The sequence below is a fragment of the Acipenser ruthenus genome, chromosome 48 (genome assembly GCF_902713425.1).
Source record: "Acipenser ruthenus chromosome 48, fAciRut3.2 maternal haplotype, whole genome shotgun sequence".
NCBI classification, from domain to species: domain Eukaryota; kingdom Metazoa; phylum Chordata; class Actinopteri; order Acipenseriformes; family Acipenseridae; genus Acipenser; species Acipenser ruthenus.
In genome coordinates this window covers 6102032-6120776 of record NC_081236.1, presented here as the reverse complement: position 1 = coordinate 6120776, position 18745 = coordinate 6102032, and the positions used below count along the sequence as shown (strand labels likewise).

Genomic DNA, 18745 nt, shown 5'->3' with positions numbered 1-18745 from the left:
TTACAATAAAGCAACTTCAGGTTTTGAAATCAGAGAGCAGGTGTGTGGCATATTTTCCTACAATGTATTCTATTTATTATACATTTACTATAATAAGTTATTAGTTCAGGCAACAGTAGCCGTACAATATACTGTCTTTAAGAAATGCACATTACTGAGCTGCTTCTACATTCATGTTGTAGATTCAAAAATCACTTCTTAGTACTTGCAACTCCCTTTCACAAATCCGTCCAATATAGTGAATGTTCTCCAGCTTTGAGAACGGCCTCCAAGATATCAAAAATGAAAGAAAATATCTTTTAATCATTTAGTGTACAAGAAAACGGATTTTGAATCCAGAGGCTCTGATCCCAATTTCTACACTTGTTTCATTTTAAAAACAATATTAGGCCTATTATAAGGGTCGGCCTGTTTGTGTATATAATAATCAAAACACAGTTTTAAAATATAAATATTTATACCCCCTGCCTCTCTCAGGACTGATCTGATCAGCTGGATATATTGGAAGGTGGGAAGGAGGCTCCTCTTTATTCCAGTCCACAGTTTTTTTACACAAACACAAGGAGTGCTGCAGTTCTGCTGATAAATTGAAAATGTATCAATTGTCACCCAACTCATCCAGTGTCATACGTTTTCCCCCTCTGAACATTTTGACAATTAATTCACGATTTTAAAACTCCAAAGTCCAAAAGGATTATATTATAAATTAGGATTCATTTTTTGAAATTGTATTGATAAACAACTAGATATAGGTGCCACTCTGAGGTGTTAGAATCACTAGAGACATTCTTACACTAAATATCTACCCATCCATTATCACAGCCGCTTAATCCTCTAGAGCAGGGGTGCACAATTCCGGTCCTGGAGGGCCGGATCCCTCCTGGCTTTTGTTCCAACTGTGTTCTAAATTACTTAATTAGACCAATAATTGGTAATTAATGTTACATCCTCAAAAAAGTCAAGTAGGTTAGTTAGACATGATCTCCCTTTCCTAAAGCCATGCTGGCTGTCTCCCAGGATATTGTTACCATATAGGTAATTTTCCATTTTGGATCTTATTATAGTTTCCATAAGTTTACATATAATAGAATTCATGCTTATTGGTCTGTAGTTACCTGGTTCGGTTTTGTCTCCCTTTTTGTGGGTCGGTATTACGTTTGCTATTTTCCAGTCTGTCGGTACAACCCCTGTGTCAAGAGACTGTTGCATGATCTTGGTTAGCGGTTTGTAAATAACTTCTTTCATTTCTTTGAGTACTATTGGGAGGATCTCATCTGGCCCAGGGAATTGCCTGCTTTGATTTAATGTGTATTTTTAAAATGTATATTGTGTATTAAATGTATGGAATACTGACGGGTAAATATATTAAATGTTTGGTAAACGTTTATTTCAGTAAGTGAATGGCAGGAAGTAAATGTTTATTTTATAAGTGAATGGCAGTGAATGAATGATGAGGATTGCAATTGCAGATGATTTATGACTGTGAAGGGCGCTCAGGGCCCGAGTGAAATATAAATTTGGCCGCGGGTGCCCGACGGCTACCTGTGCGAGGCCGGCTGGAAATACATGAGCAGATACATGCATCCCAGTGCCGCAGATAGGACGTGACTGTGACCACCTCTCCCCTTCAACTCCAAGGTGAAGGTATGTCAGTTTCTGATTGCACCATCCGTCACTTTTTGAGCAAAAATGGGCTCCATGGAAGAAGACCAAGGAGGACTCCAGTTTTGAAAGAAAAACATAAAAAAGCCAGACTGGAATTTGCTAAAATGCATATTGACAAGCCACAATCCTTCTGGGAGAATGTCCTTTGGACAGATGAGTCAAAACTGGGGCTTTTTGGCAAGACATATCAGCTGTATGTTCACAGAAGAAAAAATGAAGCTTTCAAAGAAAAGAACACCATACCTACAGTGAAACATGAAGGAGGCTCGGTTATGTTTTGGGGCTGCTTTGCTGTGCCTGGAACAGGGTGCCTTGAATCTGTGCAGGGCACAATGAAATCTCAAGACTATCAAGGCATTCTGGAGCGAAACGTACTGCCCAGTGTCAGAAAGGTCTGTCTCAGTCGCAGGTCATGGGTCCTCCAACAGGATAATGACCTAAAACACACAGCTAAAAGCACCCAAGAATGGATAAGAACAAAACATTGGACTATTCTGAAGTGGCCTTCTATGAGTCCTGATCTGAATCCTATCGAACATCTATGGAAAGAGCTGAAACTTGCAGTCTGGAGAAGGCACCCATCAAACCTCAGACAGCTGGAGCAGTTTGCTCAGGAAGAGTGGGCCAAACTACCTGTTAACAGGTGCGGAAGTCTCATTGAGAGCTACAGAAAACGTTTGATTGCAGTGATTGTCTCTAAAGGTTGTGCAACAAAATATTAGGTTAGCGGTCCCATCATTTTTGTCCATGCCATTTTCATTTGTTTTATTATTTACAATATTATGTTGAATAAAAAATCAAAAGCAAAGTCTGATTTCTATTAAATATGGAATAAACAATGGTGGATGCCAATTACTTTTGTCAGTTTCAAGTTATTTCAGAGAATTGTGCATTCTTCATTTTTTGTGGAGGGGTACCAACAAATTTGAGCACGTCTGTATATATGTGTATATATATATATATATATATATATGTGTGTGTGTGTATATATATATATACGGGGGAGGAGCGGAGCACGCAGCACAAACACAAACAAACAAAAGGCAGGCAGTCTTCCTAGCGACAGCGTGTGGAAGCGACATCGTGGGAGAAGTACAGTCGTGGACAAGTACAGCGCAGTTAGAAGCAGAAAGGAGGAATTACATCTTTAAATCTGGAGTTGCTTTAATCAGAAAACATTGCAGCTTAAAGCCTTGCAGCTGCGTGTATTTTTCTGATAAGCTGAAACTCGGAGCAGCTGATTCAAATCCCGCGGCGTTCTGGGACACGGGGGAGGAGCGGAGCACGCAGCACAAACACAAACAAACAAAAGGCAGGCAGTCTTCCTAGCGACAGCGTGTGGAAGCGACATCGTGGGAGAAGTACAGTCGTGGACAAGTACAGCGCAGTTAGAAGCAGAAAGGAGGAATTACATCTTTAAATCTGGAGTTGCTTTAATCAGAAAACATTGCAGCTTAAAGCCTTGCAGCTGCGTGTATTTTTCTGATAAGCTGAAACTCGGAGCAGCTGATTCAAATCCCGCGGCGTTCTGGGACACGGGGGAGGAGCGGAGCACGCAGCACAAACACAAACAAACAAAAGGCAGGCAGTCTTCCTAGCGACAGCGTGTGGAAGCGACATCGTGGGAGAAGTACAGTCGTGGACAAGTACAGCGCAGTTAGAAGCAGAAAGGAGGAATTACATCTTTAAATCTGGAGTTGCTTTAATCAGAAAACATTGCAGCTTAAAGCCTTGCAGCTGCGTGTATTTTTCTGATAAGCTGAAACTCGGAGCAGCTGATTCAAATCCCGCGGCGTTCTGGGACACGGGGGAGGAGCGGAGCACGCAGCACAAACACAAACAAACAAAAGGCAGGCAGTCTTCCTAGCGACAGCGTGTGGAAGCGACATCGTGGGAGAAGTACAGTCGTGGACAAGTACAGCGCAGTTAGAAGCAGAAAGGAGGAATTACATCTTTAAATCTGGAGTTGCTTTAATCAGAAAACATTGCAGCTTAAAGCCTTGCAGCTGCGTGTATTTTTCTGATAAGCTGAAACTCGGAGCAGCTGATTCAAATCCCGCGGCGTTCTGGGACACGGGGGAGGAGCGGAGCACGCAGCACAAACACAAACAAACAAAAGGCAGGCAGTCTTCCTAGCGACAGCGTGTGGAAGCGACATCGTGGGAGAAGTACAGTCGTGGACAAGTACAGCGCAGTTAGAAGCAGAAAGGAGGAATTACATCTTTAAATCTGGAGTTGCTTTAATCAGAAAACATTGCAGCTTAAAGCCTTGCAGCTGCGTGTATTTTTCTGATAAGCTGAAACTCGGAGCAGCTGATTCAAATCCCGCGGCGTTCTGGGACACGGGGGAGGAGCGGAGCACGCAGCACAAACACAAACAAACAAAAGGCAGGCAGTCTTCCTAGCGACAGCGTGTGGAAGCGACATCGTGGGAGAAGTACAGTCGTGGACAAGTACAGCGCAGTTAGAAGCAGTTTGAAAGCAGGTTGACAGCTGCAGAAGCTACACTAAACAAAAAAATGGTCTTCAAGCCAGTAATCTGTGACAACTGCATGATGTGGGAAATCCGAGAAAACCCAACAGAGCTCAACCAAGTTTGTGTAAAGTGCCGCACGATCCAGGACTTGCTTCAGCGATTAAGCCTGCTAGAAAAGGAGATGGAGGAAATGAGACAGCAACAGGAGCTTGAGGAGCTGACACACCCACAATTCATGGAAGTCTGCACCCCTAGCAGACTGAAAGCCACCACGGAGATGGAAGAGAGTCGAAACAGCTGGGTTCAGATAGGCAGAAGCAGGGAAAAAAAGAAACTTCGTCAAACACAACCACCAGAAATCCAGACATCCAACACATTTGAGCCACTTCAACATTTAGATGACCAAAACCAACATCAACAGAATGAAAGAAACAACACCCAGGACCCTATAAACAGTGCTGACCAGCCAGCAAAAAGAAGGGAGGTCATGATTGTTGGGGACTCCATACTGAGAAACACAGCAAGTTCAGTTCGCAGTTTGGACCCCCTTACTACAACAGTGTGCTGCCTTCCAGGAGCCTCTGTCAAGCACATCACTGAGAACGTGGACAGGCTCCTAGAACGAACTGGAGATGACCCGGTAGTAGTCGTCCACATTGGTACAAACAACATTGGAAGAGACAGGCCAAGATCCCTGCAGAACAAATTCAGAGAGCTAGGAAGGAAATTAAAAGACAAGACCAAAACTGTGGTATTTTCTGGGATACTGCCGGCGCCTTGCAAAGGACCATATGGACAGCTGGAAATACAAAATCAAAATGCATGGCTGAAATCATGGTGCACACAGGAAGGCTTCACCTTTCTTGAACATTGGAGCACTTTCTACAACAAGGACTATCTATACAGGTGGGACGGACTGCACTTAAACAGAAAGGGAACCAATCAACTCGGAGAAAGGATCCTTCAGGCGGTACAGAAGCATTTAAACTAGAAAGGAAGGGGGGAGAAAACAAAAAAACAGAAGGGAGGCTACATCAAAACAAGGGCAACAACTCAGGTAAGACCACTATTAAATGTATTTATCTTAATGCTAGAAGTCTCAGAAACAAAATGTTAGAACTTGAAGCTACTGCACTAACAAGTAACTACGATGTGATAGGTGTTACAGAAACTTGGTTGTCTGAGAGTGATGGAGACGAATATAATATCAGTGGGTACACACTATATAGGAAAGACAGGCAGGACAGAAGAGGCGGAGGGGTAGCGCTATACATAAGAAATAGCCTTGAAGCCCAGGTGTTAAATCAGGACAAAGAAAACAATGCAGAATCAATATGGGTCAGAATAATGGACACAAATTCAAAGGGCATAATAATAGGAGCATGCTATAGACCGCCAAATTCAGACGCTGAGCAAAATAATCTGTTATACAATGACATTCGAAATGCGTGTAGAAAAGGAGAAGCCATACTAATGGGGGATTTCAACTTCCCCCATATAAAATGGGAAAACCCAATGGGGGGCACGACGGACGAAATTGAAATGGTGGAAATGACAAATGACTGCTTCCTAACGCAATTTGTCAAGGCACCGACTAGAGGGGAGGCATGCCTTGATTTAGTCTTTTCAAATAATGAAGACAGAATAACTAAAACAGAGGTCAGAGAGCCATTGGCAAACTCAGACCACAACATGGTGTCATTTGAAATATTTTTTAAAACCCCAAAAGTAATGACTAAAGTTAAGGTTTACAATTTTAGAAAAGCAAACTATGAAGGTATGAAACGGAGACTAACAGAAGTAGATTGGAGTAAAATAGAGAAAACATCCACAGAAAAAGGATGGCTGTTTTTTAAAAATGTAGTACTAGAGGCGCAAAACAATTACATCCCAAAAGTAGACAAATCTAAATCTAAAACAAAATGGCCAAAATGGTTTAATAGATCAATTAAAAAAAATATTCAGCGAAAAAAGGCACTTTACAGAGCGTTTAAAAGGGACCAAAAACAAAGCACACAGAAAGAGTACTTGGAACTGCAAACACAAGTCAAAAAGGAAGTTAGAAAGGCAAAGAGAGAGATAGAAATCAATATTGCTAAGGGGGCTAAAACCAATTCCAAAATGTTTTTCCAATATTATAACAGCAAGAGAACATTCAAAGAGGAGGTTAAATGTCTAAGAGACACAAATGGCAAAATCATAGATGAAGAAAAAAAAATAGCAAATATATTAAATGACTACTTTTCACAGGTTTTTACAAAGGAGGACACGGACAACATGCCCCACATGTCGACCTGTTCCTATCCAGTTTTAAATAACTTTAGCATAACAGAGGCAGAAGTGTTAAAGGGACTAGGAGCTCTTAAAATAAACAAATCCCCTGGGCCGGATGAGATCCTCCCAATAGTACTCAAAGAAATGAAAGAAGTTATTTACAAGCCGCTAACCAAGATCATGCAACAGTCTCTTGACACAGGGGTTGTACCGACAGACTGGAAAATAGCAAACGTAATACCGATCCACAAAAAGGGAGACAAAACTGAACCAGGTAACTACAGACCAATAAGCCTGACTTCTATTATATGTAAACTTATGGAAACTATAATAAGATCCAAAATGGAAAATTACCTATATGGTAACAATATCCTGGGTGACAGCCAGCATGGTTTTAGGAAAGGGAGATCATGTCTAACTAACCTACTTGACTTTTTTGAGGATGCAACATTGAAAATGGACAACTGCAAAGCATACGACATGGTCTATTTAGATTTCCAGAAAGCTTTTGACAAAGTCCCGCATAAAAGATTAATTCTCAAACTGAACGCAGTAGGGATTCAAGGAAATGCATGCACATGGATTAGGGAGTGGTTAACATGTAGAAAACAGAAAGTACTGATTAGAGGAGAAACCTCGAAATGGAGTGAGGTAACCAGTGGTGTACCACAGGGATCAGTATTAGGTCCTCTGCTATTCCTAATCTACATTAATGATTTAGACTCTGATATAGTAAGCAAACTCGTTAAATTTGCAGACGACACAAAAATAGGAGGAGTGGCAGACACTGTTGAAGCAGCAAAGGTCATTCAAAATGATCTAGACCGCATTCAAAATTGGGCAGACACATGGCAAATGAAATTTAATAGAGAAAAGTGTAAAGTATTGCATGCGGGCAATAAAAATGTTCATTATAAATATCATATGGGAGATAGTGAAATTGAAGAAGGGAACTATGAAAAAGACCTAGGAGTTTATGTTGACTCAGAAATGTCTTCATCTAGACAATGTGGGGAAGCTATAAAAAAGGCTAACAAGATGCTTGGATATATTGTGAGAAGTGTTGAATTTAAATCAAGGGAAGTAATGTTAAAACTCTACAATGCATTAGTAAGACCTCACCTAGAATATTGTGTTCAGTTCTGGTCACCTCGTTACAAAAAGGATATTGCTGCTCTAGAAAGAGTGCAAAGAAGAGCAACCAGAATTATCCCGGGTTTAAAAGGCATGTCGTATGCAGACAGGCTAAAAGAATTGAATCTATTCAGTCTTGAACAAAGAAGACTACGCGGCGATCTGATTCAAACATTCAAAATCCTAAAAGGTATAGACAATGTCAACCCGGGGGACTTCTTTGACTTGAAAAAAGAAACAAGGACCAGGGGTCATAAATGGAGATTAGATAAAGGGGCATTCAGAACAGAAAATAGGAGGCACTTTTTTACACAGAGAATTGTGAGGGTCTGGAACCAACTCCCCAGTAATGTTGTTGAAGCTGACACCCTGGGATCCTTCAAGAAGCTGCTTGATGAGATTCTGGGATCAATAAGCTACTAACAACCAAACGAGCAAGATGGGCTGAATGGCCTCCTCTCGTTTGTAAACTTTCTTATGTTCTTATGTTCTTATATATATATATATATATAATCAAATCTACTAGACAATTGTTAGACTGTGAAGTGAAGGTGGCACTGCTGTACAAAGGCTGTTTTATCAGTCACTGTTGTGGATTAAAACAGTATTGGTTTTAAGAATAAATAATTAAACTCTCATGGGGAGGTGTCGGGTCGCGGGGCTTCCTGTGCTGTAAACCTGGTCGTCATGGAGACGGGCAGAACGCAGCTCTCGCTATTCCTTATACAATACTGCCATCATGTGGTCATTTAGTAGAACCGTTTGTTCTAATATTTATTTTTTTATTTATCTGACCACAGCTCAGTTGCCCTTTGAAATGACTCGAATTAACATTAACATCTGTGCAGAAATACACATTCAGATAAATTCTTAAAATGCAGCAAAAATAATATTTACAGGATAACCAGGAGAGTACTGTGTATAAATAATAAAGTTTTCTGTAATTGCTCTTATTTGAAATCAGTCTCATGTATTTATCATGCTTACTGCCTGTTCTTACTGGACTCATATCAGCAAATAGTTACTATCAGGTTTAGGTGCTCTTAGTCGAATTCACTCTTATAATTTACTGTGTGCTTTATTATTCTGCTCTTACTTGAATTGATTTTATGGTACTTTCATATCTGCTCTCATCTGTATTATGATATTCTGTAATGTGATATTTTATAATGTGATACTTTGTACTGTGATAACTTGTAACAATTGTAAGTCGACCTGAATGTCTAAGAAATAAATGCTAATAACAGTAGTAATGTCATTGCTGATTTTCACTACCTGTACTACCTCTTGTAAACAGCAGAGGGCAGCAGCGACCGCGTGTCACGAAGCTGTGTTCAGATCAAATAACATGTTAGTTTAATACAGTGGTGGCCGGTACGTGGATCGCAGAGATTTTCGGTGGATGTCGGGTCGAATCACAGCATATACTCACACAACAGTGTTTGTTTCGGATGATGGGCAGAGTCTTCTGTGTCGTCCAGTAGCACAGATGAAAATATCCCAACAGTGTCTGCATATGAGACGATCAAAATGCTTGTGTGAAAATACATTTTAATTTAGGCGCACGTAGGCGACTAGAAATTCCTAAAGGTAGAGTGTAAGAAATAAACGTGATTTATTTTTTCAGCTGGAAAGTAAAACCAAAAAAAACAACTCATTTGGATCTAAACTCTAAGCTCAATCGTAATGCACCCTGGGAATGTAGTTTATTGGTGTCCACTGCCCACTGTTAATCGCACATTAAAAACTACAAATCCCATACCCGCCAGTTTCACTGATTTATCAGTGCGATGGCTACTCGTTTCCAGACAGTTTGTCAAACCAAGATGAGGAAAATAACAAATTCAGATATGTCGACGTCTTTACAGGGAATGAGCAATGCAGGTGTTTCAGAAATTGAAAGCGAACAGGGAACTTCGAGTTAGTTGCAGCGTGTTCACAGTCGAGTAAAATACAAGTTCAACCAACAGGGGATAAAAGATTTCCCCTGGCTTCAGTTTGACAATGTTAAAAAAAATCCATGTTGTGCCCGTTTTATCAGGATGCAGGGGAACTGATGGCAGGACAGACTGCATTTTAACAGGGAGCCAGGAGATCAAACATGAAAATATCTTAAACACAGCGCTTCAAAACGACACGCAGTGTGCGGAGAGGCAGCTCAGCGTCTTCTGAGGAACATATAAGTACATAAATAAATAAATAAATAAATAAATGAAACGTTATCCATTTTAATTTTGTTGATGCAAAATAATTAAACTGCACACGTGTTATGTAAGAAAAAAGGAACAAAAAGATCTGTAGACATTCAACAATACATTTAAGCAAAACATGTTTATTATTATTATTATTTTTGTGTGTGTGTCCCTAAATGTCAGTGCGCGTCAAGCATTTATATTAAATCTCGCTTATAATTGCTGGTCATAGCTTTTAGTTGGTCAAACCAAGTAGTTTTTAACACATTGCTATTTGAGTATTTAAAATATGGTTCTCTTCAAAATTAAAATATCAGCAACGGTGTGTTAATTAAACGAAGCGCCTGACGCCGCTCGGAACTTTCGCATTTTTAAATCCTAACGGTCTCTGCTCAGCGGAGTGGAATGTTCAGGAGCCGGTTGCCTAGCAGCGTCTCCGCCTCCTTCTCTGCCCCGCCCCCTCTCTCCCTCTCTCGTTGCTCCAGCTAGGAGTTCACATTCAGCTTCCTTAGATTATATAGCGCCATTCTTTACTAACTTTTACAAATGAGCTTATTGGAGGCTTCGTGTTTTTAAGATGGTTCAGGTGCAGTCCGGGCAGACTGACTGCAGCATCATTACAGTATACCGCACTGCGCTCGGCTTTGTGTGGAGGCTGATACACAAAATACACACTGAGACACAAACACACACTGAGACACACACACACACACTTAGACAAACAAACTGAGACACACACACAGGTACAATTATGTTATGTTAGAGGCAAGTTAAATATTTAACTAAATGTTATGTATTTAAATATTTAGCTAAATGTTAAATCTAGTTAAGAGATTTAAGATGTATTTAAATATTTAGCTAAATGTTAAATCTACTTAAGAGAGATTTAAGATTTATTTAAATATTTAGCTATCAGTGACTTCACACACCTCAGTGACCTCACACACCTCAATGATCTCACACACCTCCGTGATCTCACACACCTCCGTGATCTCACACACCTCCGTGATCTCACACACATCGGTGATCTCACACACATCGGTGATCTCACACACCTCAGTGATCTCACACACCTCAGTGACCTCACACACCTCAGTGATCTCACACACCTCCGTGATCTCACACACCTCCGTGATCTCACACACCTCAGTGATCTCACACACCTCAGTGACCTCACACACCTCAATGATCTCACACACCTCCGTGATCTCACACACCTCCGTGATCTCACACACCTCAGTGATCTCACACACCTCAGTGATCTCACACACAGGTCTCAGCTGTTGGTGTTCTGAGCTGGCATCAGTGTAGATGTTATTTTCTGAGCTGAGCTGAGCTTTCATGGCATCGGAGATCTTGTTTTTTTTTGAGCTGGCATGGCACAGAGATGTTGGTTTCTAAGCAAATAAATGACTTCATACAGCACAGATATACAGCTAGCTTATGTAATTTCCTTGCCCAAATTTGGTCTCATTTCCCTAGCATGATCCATGGTGTGAGAGACAAAGCATATTAAAAGTGAACATTAAACATTAAAAGCGTTTCTTCTTCACTTTACCAATGTCAGCAGAAACCCAGATAACAAGAAGTTCCATTTAAGAACAATGATATGAGTTTTGCTCAGTTCTCACAGGCAGCAAAGCGCTATACTCATGCATCACAAGGCTGAACGACAAGACTGGTGATTGTAAACTACTGATGTGCACCAGCCATGTACAGCTTGATGTGAAGAGTTCATTAACCCTGCGTTGATTCAGAGCTTACACAGGAAAATCACACAATGTTTACAGTTTCAATGATTTCTCACTTCCTTCAACATTTAAATGGGAAGCATCAGTAACGGATTGTATAATGAAAAGGAACAAAGGCTGATGAAACAATAAGAGCTCATGCCATTTAACTGGAACAGTGTGTACCCTGCCCCACACACAGTGCGTGCTTATCAGAAAAAAAACTGCGTGCTCCAATTGTATAGTGTGTTATTATGAGTTCCGTGACACTTACCTGAAGTTATAGCATGTCACTTTTAACAAAAGTAAGGGATTTTAAACCATTTTGAATTGGTTTGATTATGGTTTGTACATAGGCTCAAAACAGCTTATTAAGCAGAAACAAAGTTTTGATCGTCCCTCCGAGGTCACAGCTGCACTCTGAGTTATGAAAAGCCAGTCACTCCCACAGGGGTGTATTTGGGGTCACATGCCAAGCTAAACAACTACAAGGTCAGGGAAGCAAGAGTTTTAAAATCCTTACACAGTACTTGAATTTGGTGTTATGTTTGCATCCTATGGTAACATAATATATATATTTTTTATTTTTTAATTGTTTATTTACAGATTACCAGATACTCATTTTTAATTCATCAATAAAAACACCCTGAACTGCAGCGATGACACAAACACTTTGTTTTAATTAGGGAAGATGTCCAGGAAACACTGTCTAGTGTCTTTAGACCTCCATCCAATTTACATTTTCCCACTAAGGTTTTAGAGAAGGTGGGAGCTGGCCAACGCAATATATTTCTGGGTGATAACCAAGAACTTGAAAAGTTTCAATCAGGCTTTAGATCTGGTGACAGTACAGAGACTGCCCTAGTCAAAGTGCTGAATGATTTACTAATGAGCGCAGACTCCAGTCACATATCCATTCTGGTGCTGTTAGATCTAAGTGCAGCATCTGATACTATTGATCTTGCTAGTTTAACTGATCGCCTTGAAAGTTGGATAGGGCTTTCAGGAACTGTTTTAGACTGGCTTAGGTCATATCTTACGGACAGGTAGAATTTTGTTTCAATAGCAGACTCTGTATCACAATTATCCACTATCTCCTGTGGTGACCCCAGGGCTCCATTCTTGGCCCCTTACTATTCTCCTTATACATGCTACCATTGGTCATGATTATCTGTAAACACCATGTACATCTTCACTGTGATGCTGATGACACACAGCTTGACATCTCTGTGAAACCTGGGGATATATCGGTTGTCTCCACCCTAATTGCATGTCTGTCGGAGGTGGAAAGCTGGATGTCCCAACATTTTTTGCAGTTAAATTCAGGTAACTGTAGTTGGAGCAGAAATTGGAGTTCGTAAATTCTATAAAAACTAATTTAGGTAAATATAATTCAAATATAAATTCCAAAGCCAGAAACCTGGGATTTGTAATTGATTCTGATTTATGATTTGAGGGTCATATTCACAATACCACTAAAGTGTCCTTTTATTATTTATGTAACATTGCCAAGATTAGGTCTTTTTTTATCATTGCCTGATGCTGAGAAGCTAATTCATGCATTTGTTTCATCTAGACTGGATCACTGCAATGCTCTGTTATCTGGGCTACCAAATCATGCCTTATTCTGTGTGCAGCTTGTTCAAAATGTAGCTGCCACGGTGATAAGTAGAACAAAGAAGAGAGAGCCCATAACTCCAGTACTGACTGCACTTCACTGGCTTCCAGTACGTTTTAGAATTGATTTGAAGGTCTTGCTGCTGACTTGCAAGGCGCTCCATGGTCTGGCTCCTGACTATCTAAAGAGCTCCTGTGCCCACACGCACCTGTCTGTGCTCTAAGGTCAGCCGACTCCAGTCTTTTGCTTGTTCCAAAGATTAAGACCAAGAGAAAGGGTGAAAGAGCTTTAAGCTATAATAACACACCAAGACTGTGGAATAGATTTCCATGCGACATCAGAACCACTCAGAGAGGCGCAGCGCTGCTATTCAATGAGAACCACTCAGAGAGGCGCAGCGCTGCTATTCAATGAGAACCACTCAGAGAGGCACAGCGCTGCTATTCAATGAGAACCACTCAGAGAGGCACAGCGCTGCTATTCAATGAGAACCACTCAGAGAGGCACAGCGCTGCTATTCAATGAGAACCACTCCAGAGGCACAGCGCTGCTATTCAATGAGAACCACTCAGAGAGGCACAGCGCTGCTATTCAATGAGAACCACTCAGAGAGGCACAGCGCTGCTATTCAATGAGAACCACTCAGAGAGGCACAGCGCTGCTATTCAATTTGATGCAACAAGCTTCAAAAAATACATTTTGCTCATTTGAGTACAATTTAGACGTAGGTGTTGTTTTTAGCATTGCTTAGTATGTTGTTGTATAAATTAAGAAATTGTTAAATCAGGACACACAAGGTTTAAAATATACAGTCAAGTCTCATTAGAACTCAGATTACACAATTTGACTTTCTGTACACATGCCTGCTACACGGGGCAGTTTAGAAAAGCAGGCACAAACACAAGACAATCCACATTGCAAAGCGACACATCACGCAATATTCACTCACTCATGTCATAATACAGTCATGCGACACTATCAGTATTCATTGGTTTTAGAATCGTGATGAATTCACAAGACAAATCCTCCAGGCGGTTGCCCAGTAAGGACGCTGCAGTCTTGTCTCTGGGATGTTTCATCCGGGGTCGGGATACTCAATTTATTTATTTTCAAGTTAATTAAGTTTAACTGTTAAATCCTGAAACTCATTTCCACACTGAGTTATTGATTTCTCCTGACTCGTCCATCAGATGAGGTGTGGAATAGTTTCCTTTCTGCATATATTCCCACTCCCAGGCACTGACTGCATTGACAGCCTGAGTTAAACTGACAACAGAGAAGCCTCTTGTGACGTGTCCGCATCATCACCCACTATCTGACACAGAGTGCAAGAGAGTTTTAAATGCATGCTCTTAAGAGTGATCTACAAAACCGTTTTTACACAGGGATTCGTAATGCAAGGTTAATATTTTTTTCCCCTTCCCATTGAACATGGTTTTTAAAGTTTCTCTCTTCTGTGAATTCGCTGGTGTTTTTGAAGGACTTGGTTTACACTGAAACTCTTCCCACAGTCAGAGCAGCAATACGGTTTCTCTCCTGTGTGAGTTCGCTGGTGTGCTTTCAGGGTTCCTGAGTGACCGAAACTCTTCCCACAGTCAGAGCAGCGATACGGTTTTTCTCCTGTGTGAGTTTGCTGGTGTGAAACAAGGTTGTCTGCCCGACTGAAACTCTTCCCACAGTCAGAGCAGCGATACGGTTTTTCTCCTGTGTGAGTTCGCTGGTGTGAAACAAGGTTGTCTGCCCGACTGAAACTCTTCCCACAGTCAGAGCAGGAATACGGTTTCTCTCCTGTGTGAGTCGACTGGTGGTTTTGAAGGCCTTTTTTAAAACGGAAACTCTTCCCACAGTCAGAGCAGCGATACGGTTTTTCTCCTGTGTGAGTTCGCTGGTGTGAAACAAGGCTGTCTGCCCGACTGAAACTCTTCCCACAGTCAGAGCAGGAATACGGTTTCTCTCCTGTGTGAGTTCGCTGGTGGTTTTGAAGGCCTTTTTTAAAACGGAAACTCTTCCCACAGTCAGAGCAGCGATACGGTTTTTCTCCTGTGTGAGTTCGCTGGTGTGAAACAAGGCTGTCTGCCCGACTGAAACTCTTCCCACAGTCAGAGCAGTGATACGGTTTCTCTCCTGTGTGAGTCCACTGGTGGTTTTGAAGGCCTTGTTTCACACGGAAACTCTTCCCACAGTCAGAGCAGCGATACGGTTTCTCTCCTGTGTGAGTTCGCTGGTGTGCTTTCAGGTTTCCTGAGCAACTAAAACTCTTCCCACAGTCAGAGCAGCGATAATGTTTCTCTCTTGTATGAGTTTGCTGGTGTGAAACAAGGTATCCTGACTGACTGAAACTCTTCCCACAGTCAGAGCAGCGATACGGTTTTTCTCCTGTGTGAGTTCGCTGGTGTGAAACAAGGCTGTCTGACAGTCTGAAACTCTTCCCACAGCGAGAGCAGCGATATGGTTTTTCTCCTGTGTGAATACGCTGGTGTGTTTTCAGATTGTGTGACTGTCTGAAACTCTTCCCACAGTCAGAGCAGCGGTATGGTTTCTCTCCTGTGTGAATACGCTGGTGTATTCTCAGGTTCTGTGACTGTCTGTAACTCTTCCCACACTGAGTGCACTGATACAGTTTCTTACCTGTGTGAGTTCGCTTGTGTTTTCTCAGGGTTTTTAAGTAACTGAAACACTTCCCACAGTCAGAGCAGCGATATGGGTTCCTTCTTGTGTGAAGTTGCTGGTGTAATTTCAGGGTGTCTGACTGACTGAAACTCTTCCCACAGTCAGAGCAGCGATATGGGTTCCTTCTTGTGTGAAGTCGCTGGTGTAATTTCAGGGTGTCTGACCGCCTGAAACTCTTCCCACAGTCAGAGCAGCGATACGGTTTCTCTCCTGTGTGAATTCTCTGTGTTTTTTTTAAATGCCGTAACTGGGTGAAACCTTTCCCAGAGTCAGGATATTCTCCAGCACCCGCCCTCACTTTAGCTGCTGGACTGGAACCTGGAAAATATGAACAGGAAAGACAGTAAGAGGGAGTGCTTGTAGGCTCAGGACATGTGGCTCGATGGTGGAGTGGATTAACCCTTTAGGACCGGGATGGTGTAAACATGATCACACTGAAGTGTAATTTTGTTTTTTCGTGTGATGTCCCGGAGACAGGCATTTCACTTTGAAAGGATGGAGCCATGTTCAGCAGCAGGCAGAAGCAAAATATGACACAAAAACAGCCAAAAACAAAGAAAAGGGAAGATACTATAAATCTGATGTATTTTACATATAGTTACAGCAGAACATTTATTGTGGCTCTGTGTTTTAACCCTTTGAAAGCCAAGTCTGAGTATTTCAGGCCCCGCCCCTTCACAGTGATGACTGGTTGATTTTTGAAATGCATCATTTAAAATGGTGCTGAAATGTATACTGATAGGCTTAGAGTCACATGGACTGATGGAAAAGCTAAATTAACTTTGAATGAGGCCCAGGTAAGTTTGTAGTTACTGTAGGAGTGGAAACAGAGAGTTATTTTTGAGTTCCGAGATACATTTTTGTAAAAAAAAAAAAAAGGAATTCGGCAAGCGATCGCGCAGGGTAAATGCACAGGCAGCACTGGAGTTATCTGGAGGATGACTTTGATTACTCAAGTGGCGGTGAGGAACAGGTTGTGGATCCTACGTTTACTATATATACCAGTGAAGAGGAATCCAGCGACACTGAAGGGAAGACCATTCATCATTTTATTTTTGTACTGTTCTTTTATTTATGTTCTTGCTCACCTATTGCTCACTAATAAGTCATTACATAAATGACATTAGCATATTTATGAAATGTTATCATGAGCCGGTTTCCTTGCAAGTTTGATCATTTTTTCTGTTTATATATAAATTGCCTGTCAGACTGATTGCTTATCGATAATTGTTTAGGTAGAGGATCTACTTTATAAAGCAATGTTCTAAACAAGTCTGTGTTTCTTTTCTTTGGTCAGTCATTTTCTGCACAGGTTTGTATTTCCATTTACCATTTGCAGGGGGCATGGCAACCACATTTTACTAACGTTAGTAATGTTTGCACAACTGAAATTTTAGGTATGGTTGCTGTTTATAATTCCAGTTATAATGTTTGAACAATAGACATTTTATTTTCATGATTACTTGGTTGTAGTTCGTTGCCGTTTTGCTTTACTTAGACACAAATAACAGTACCGTTATAAACGGTGAACGTGGTCATTTTACAGTTTATCGTCCCTCTCCCATGATTATACCACACATTCACAATGCTTTACCTTTTTTTTGCCAATCGACAATGTGGCTTTACATTGCTTCTCTGTTTACCTTGCTTCTCTGTTTACCGTGGAACCCTTGGTGGGGGAAATACCATCAAAAGGCCTTTCAGGCCACCCACTGCATCCAGTACCATCTCCAGCCGTCTCAAATATGTCTTGCCTCTGGAAACAGATGGATCAGGATGAGAGAGTGAGGTAGACGCTGCGCAACTTTCCCTCACTTAAATCCAATTCAAAGCGCGAGTCATAACACCACTACCACCATCATTAAGACTCTACCGTTCAAAGTCCTGTGGCGATGGGCGAATGACGAAGTAGCAGGTGTGGATACACTGGGAGCTGTAGCCGTGGACCCACACACAGGCGGCTCGGGCTATAGGGTCGTTTTTCACTGGATTGAAGCAGCAGTGGAATTCGGTAGTCCCCTGAGCGTCTGAGCAGCCCTATTTAGGATCGCACTGCTCACCTCCTTAGTATGAGGAAGGGGCTACAAAAGGTGCCCTAAACATTGTCTGCTTTGCATTACCCTGGCCAGCCTACCGCAGCTGGCGGGGATCCCACTATCGCGGTCAAATAAAGAAAATAAAGAAAATCAAAGTGACATCACTCACTTTAGGAGCTTGGAATGTGCGCACACTGATGGACACTGCTGGACCAAACAGACCAGAGAGACGCACTGTCCTTGTGGGCAGGGAACTTGCCAGATACAATGCTGACATTACTGCCCTGAGCGAGACCCGTCTGGCTGAATTGGGTGAGATTGTAGAAGTTGGAGCAGGTTACACCATCTTTTGGAGTGGGCATGGAAAAGAGGAGAGGTGTGATGCTGGTGTTGGGTTTGCTGTAAAATCTCACCTGGTCAACCAACTGTCAAGTCTACCTAAGGGTATAAATGACCATCTGATGACCTTGAAGCTCCTCCTACCAGGCAAAAATCATGCAACTATCATCAGTGCCTATGCTCCGACCATGACTAACCCTGATGAGGTTAAAGATAAATTCTATGCCGATTTGGAATCCGAAATGGCTGCTGTTCCCAGCAAAGAGAAACTCACCATTCTTTGCGACTTTAACGCCACAGTTGGTATTGAACCCAAGTCATGGAACGGCGTCATAGGTGCACATGGCGTAGGTAAATGCAACAGCAATGGCCTTCTTCTACTAAGGATATGTGCTGAGCACGACCTACTTATTACAAACACGATCTTCCAACTATCAAACCACAAGAAAACATCATGGATGCACCCAAGGTCCAAACACTGGCACTTGACTGATTATGTCATTGTCAGGAGGAGGGACGGGCAAGATGTCAAAGTGACCAAGGCCATGTGTGGTGCAGAATGTTGGACAGATCATCGACTTATCATCTCCAAACTCAGCATTCGGATCAAA

The 18745-nt window shown here is 41.7% G+C and overlaps 1 protein-coding gene across 2 annotated transcripts in view; it reads right to left on the bottom strand.

Moving 5' to 3' along the window:
• Window positions 1-12270: 12270 nt before the first annotated feature.
• LOC131721205 (zinc finger protein ZFP2-like) overlaps window positions 12271-18745 on the bottom strand; it is a 104013-nt gene continuing 97538 nt past the window's right edge. For both annotated transcript variants that reach the window (XM_059014616.1, XM_059014617.1), the window contains exon 3: window positions 12271-16077. In XM_059014616.1, coding sequence (XP_058870599.1) covers window positions 14528-16077 — 1550 coding nt within the window. In that variant the 3' untranslated portion in view covers window positions 12271-14527. The remainder of the gene's footprint in view (window positions 16078-18745) is intronic.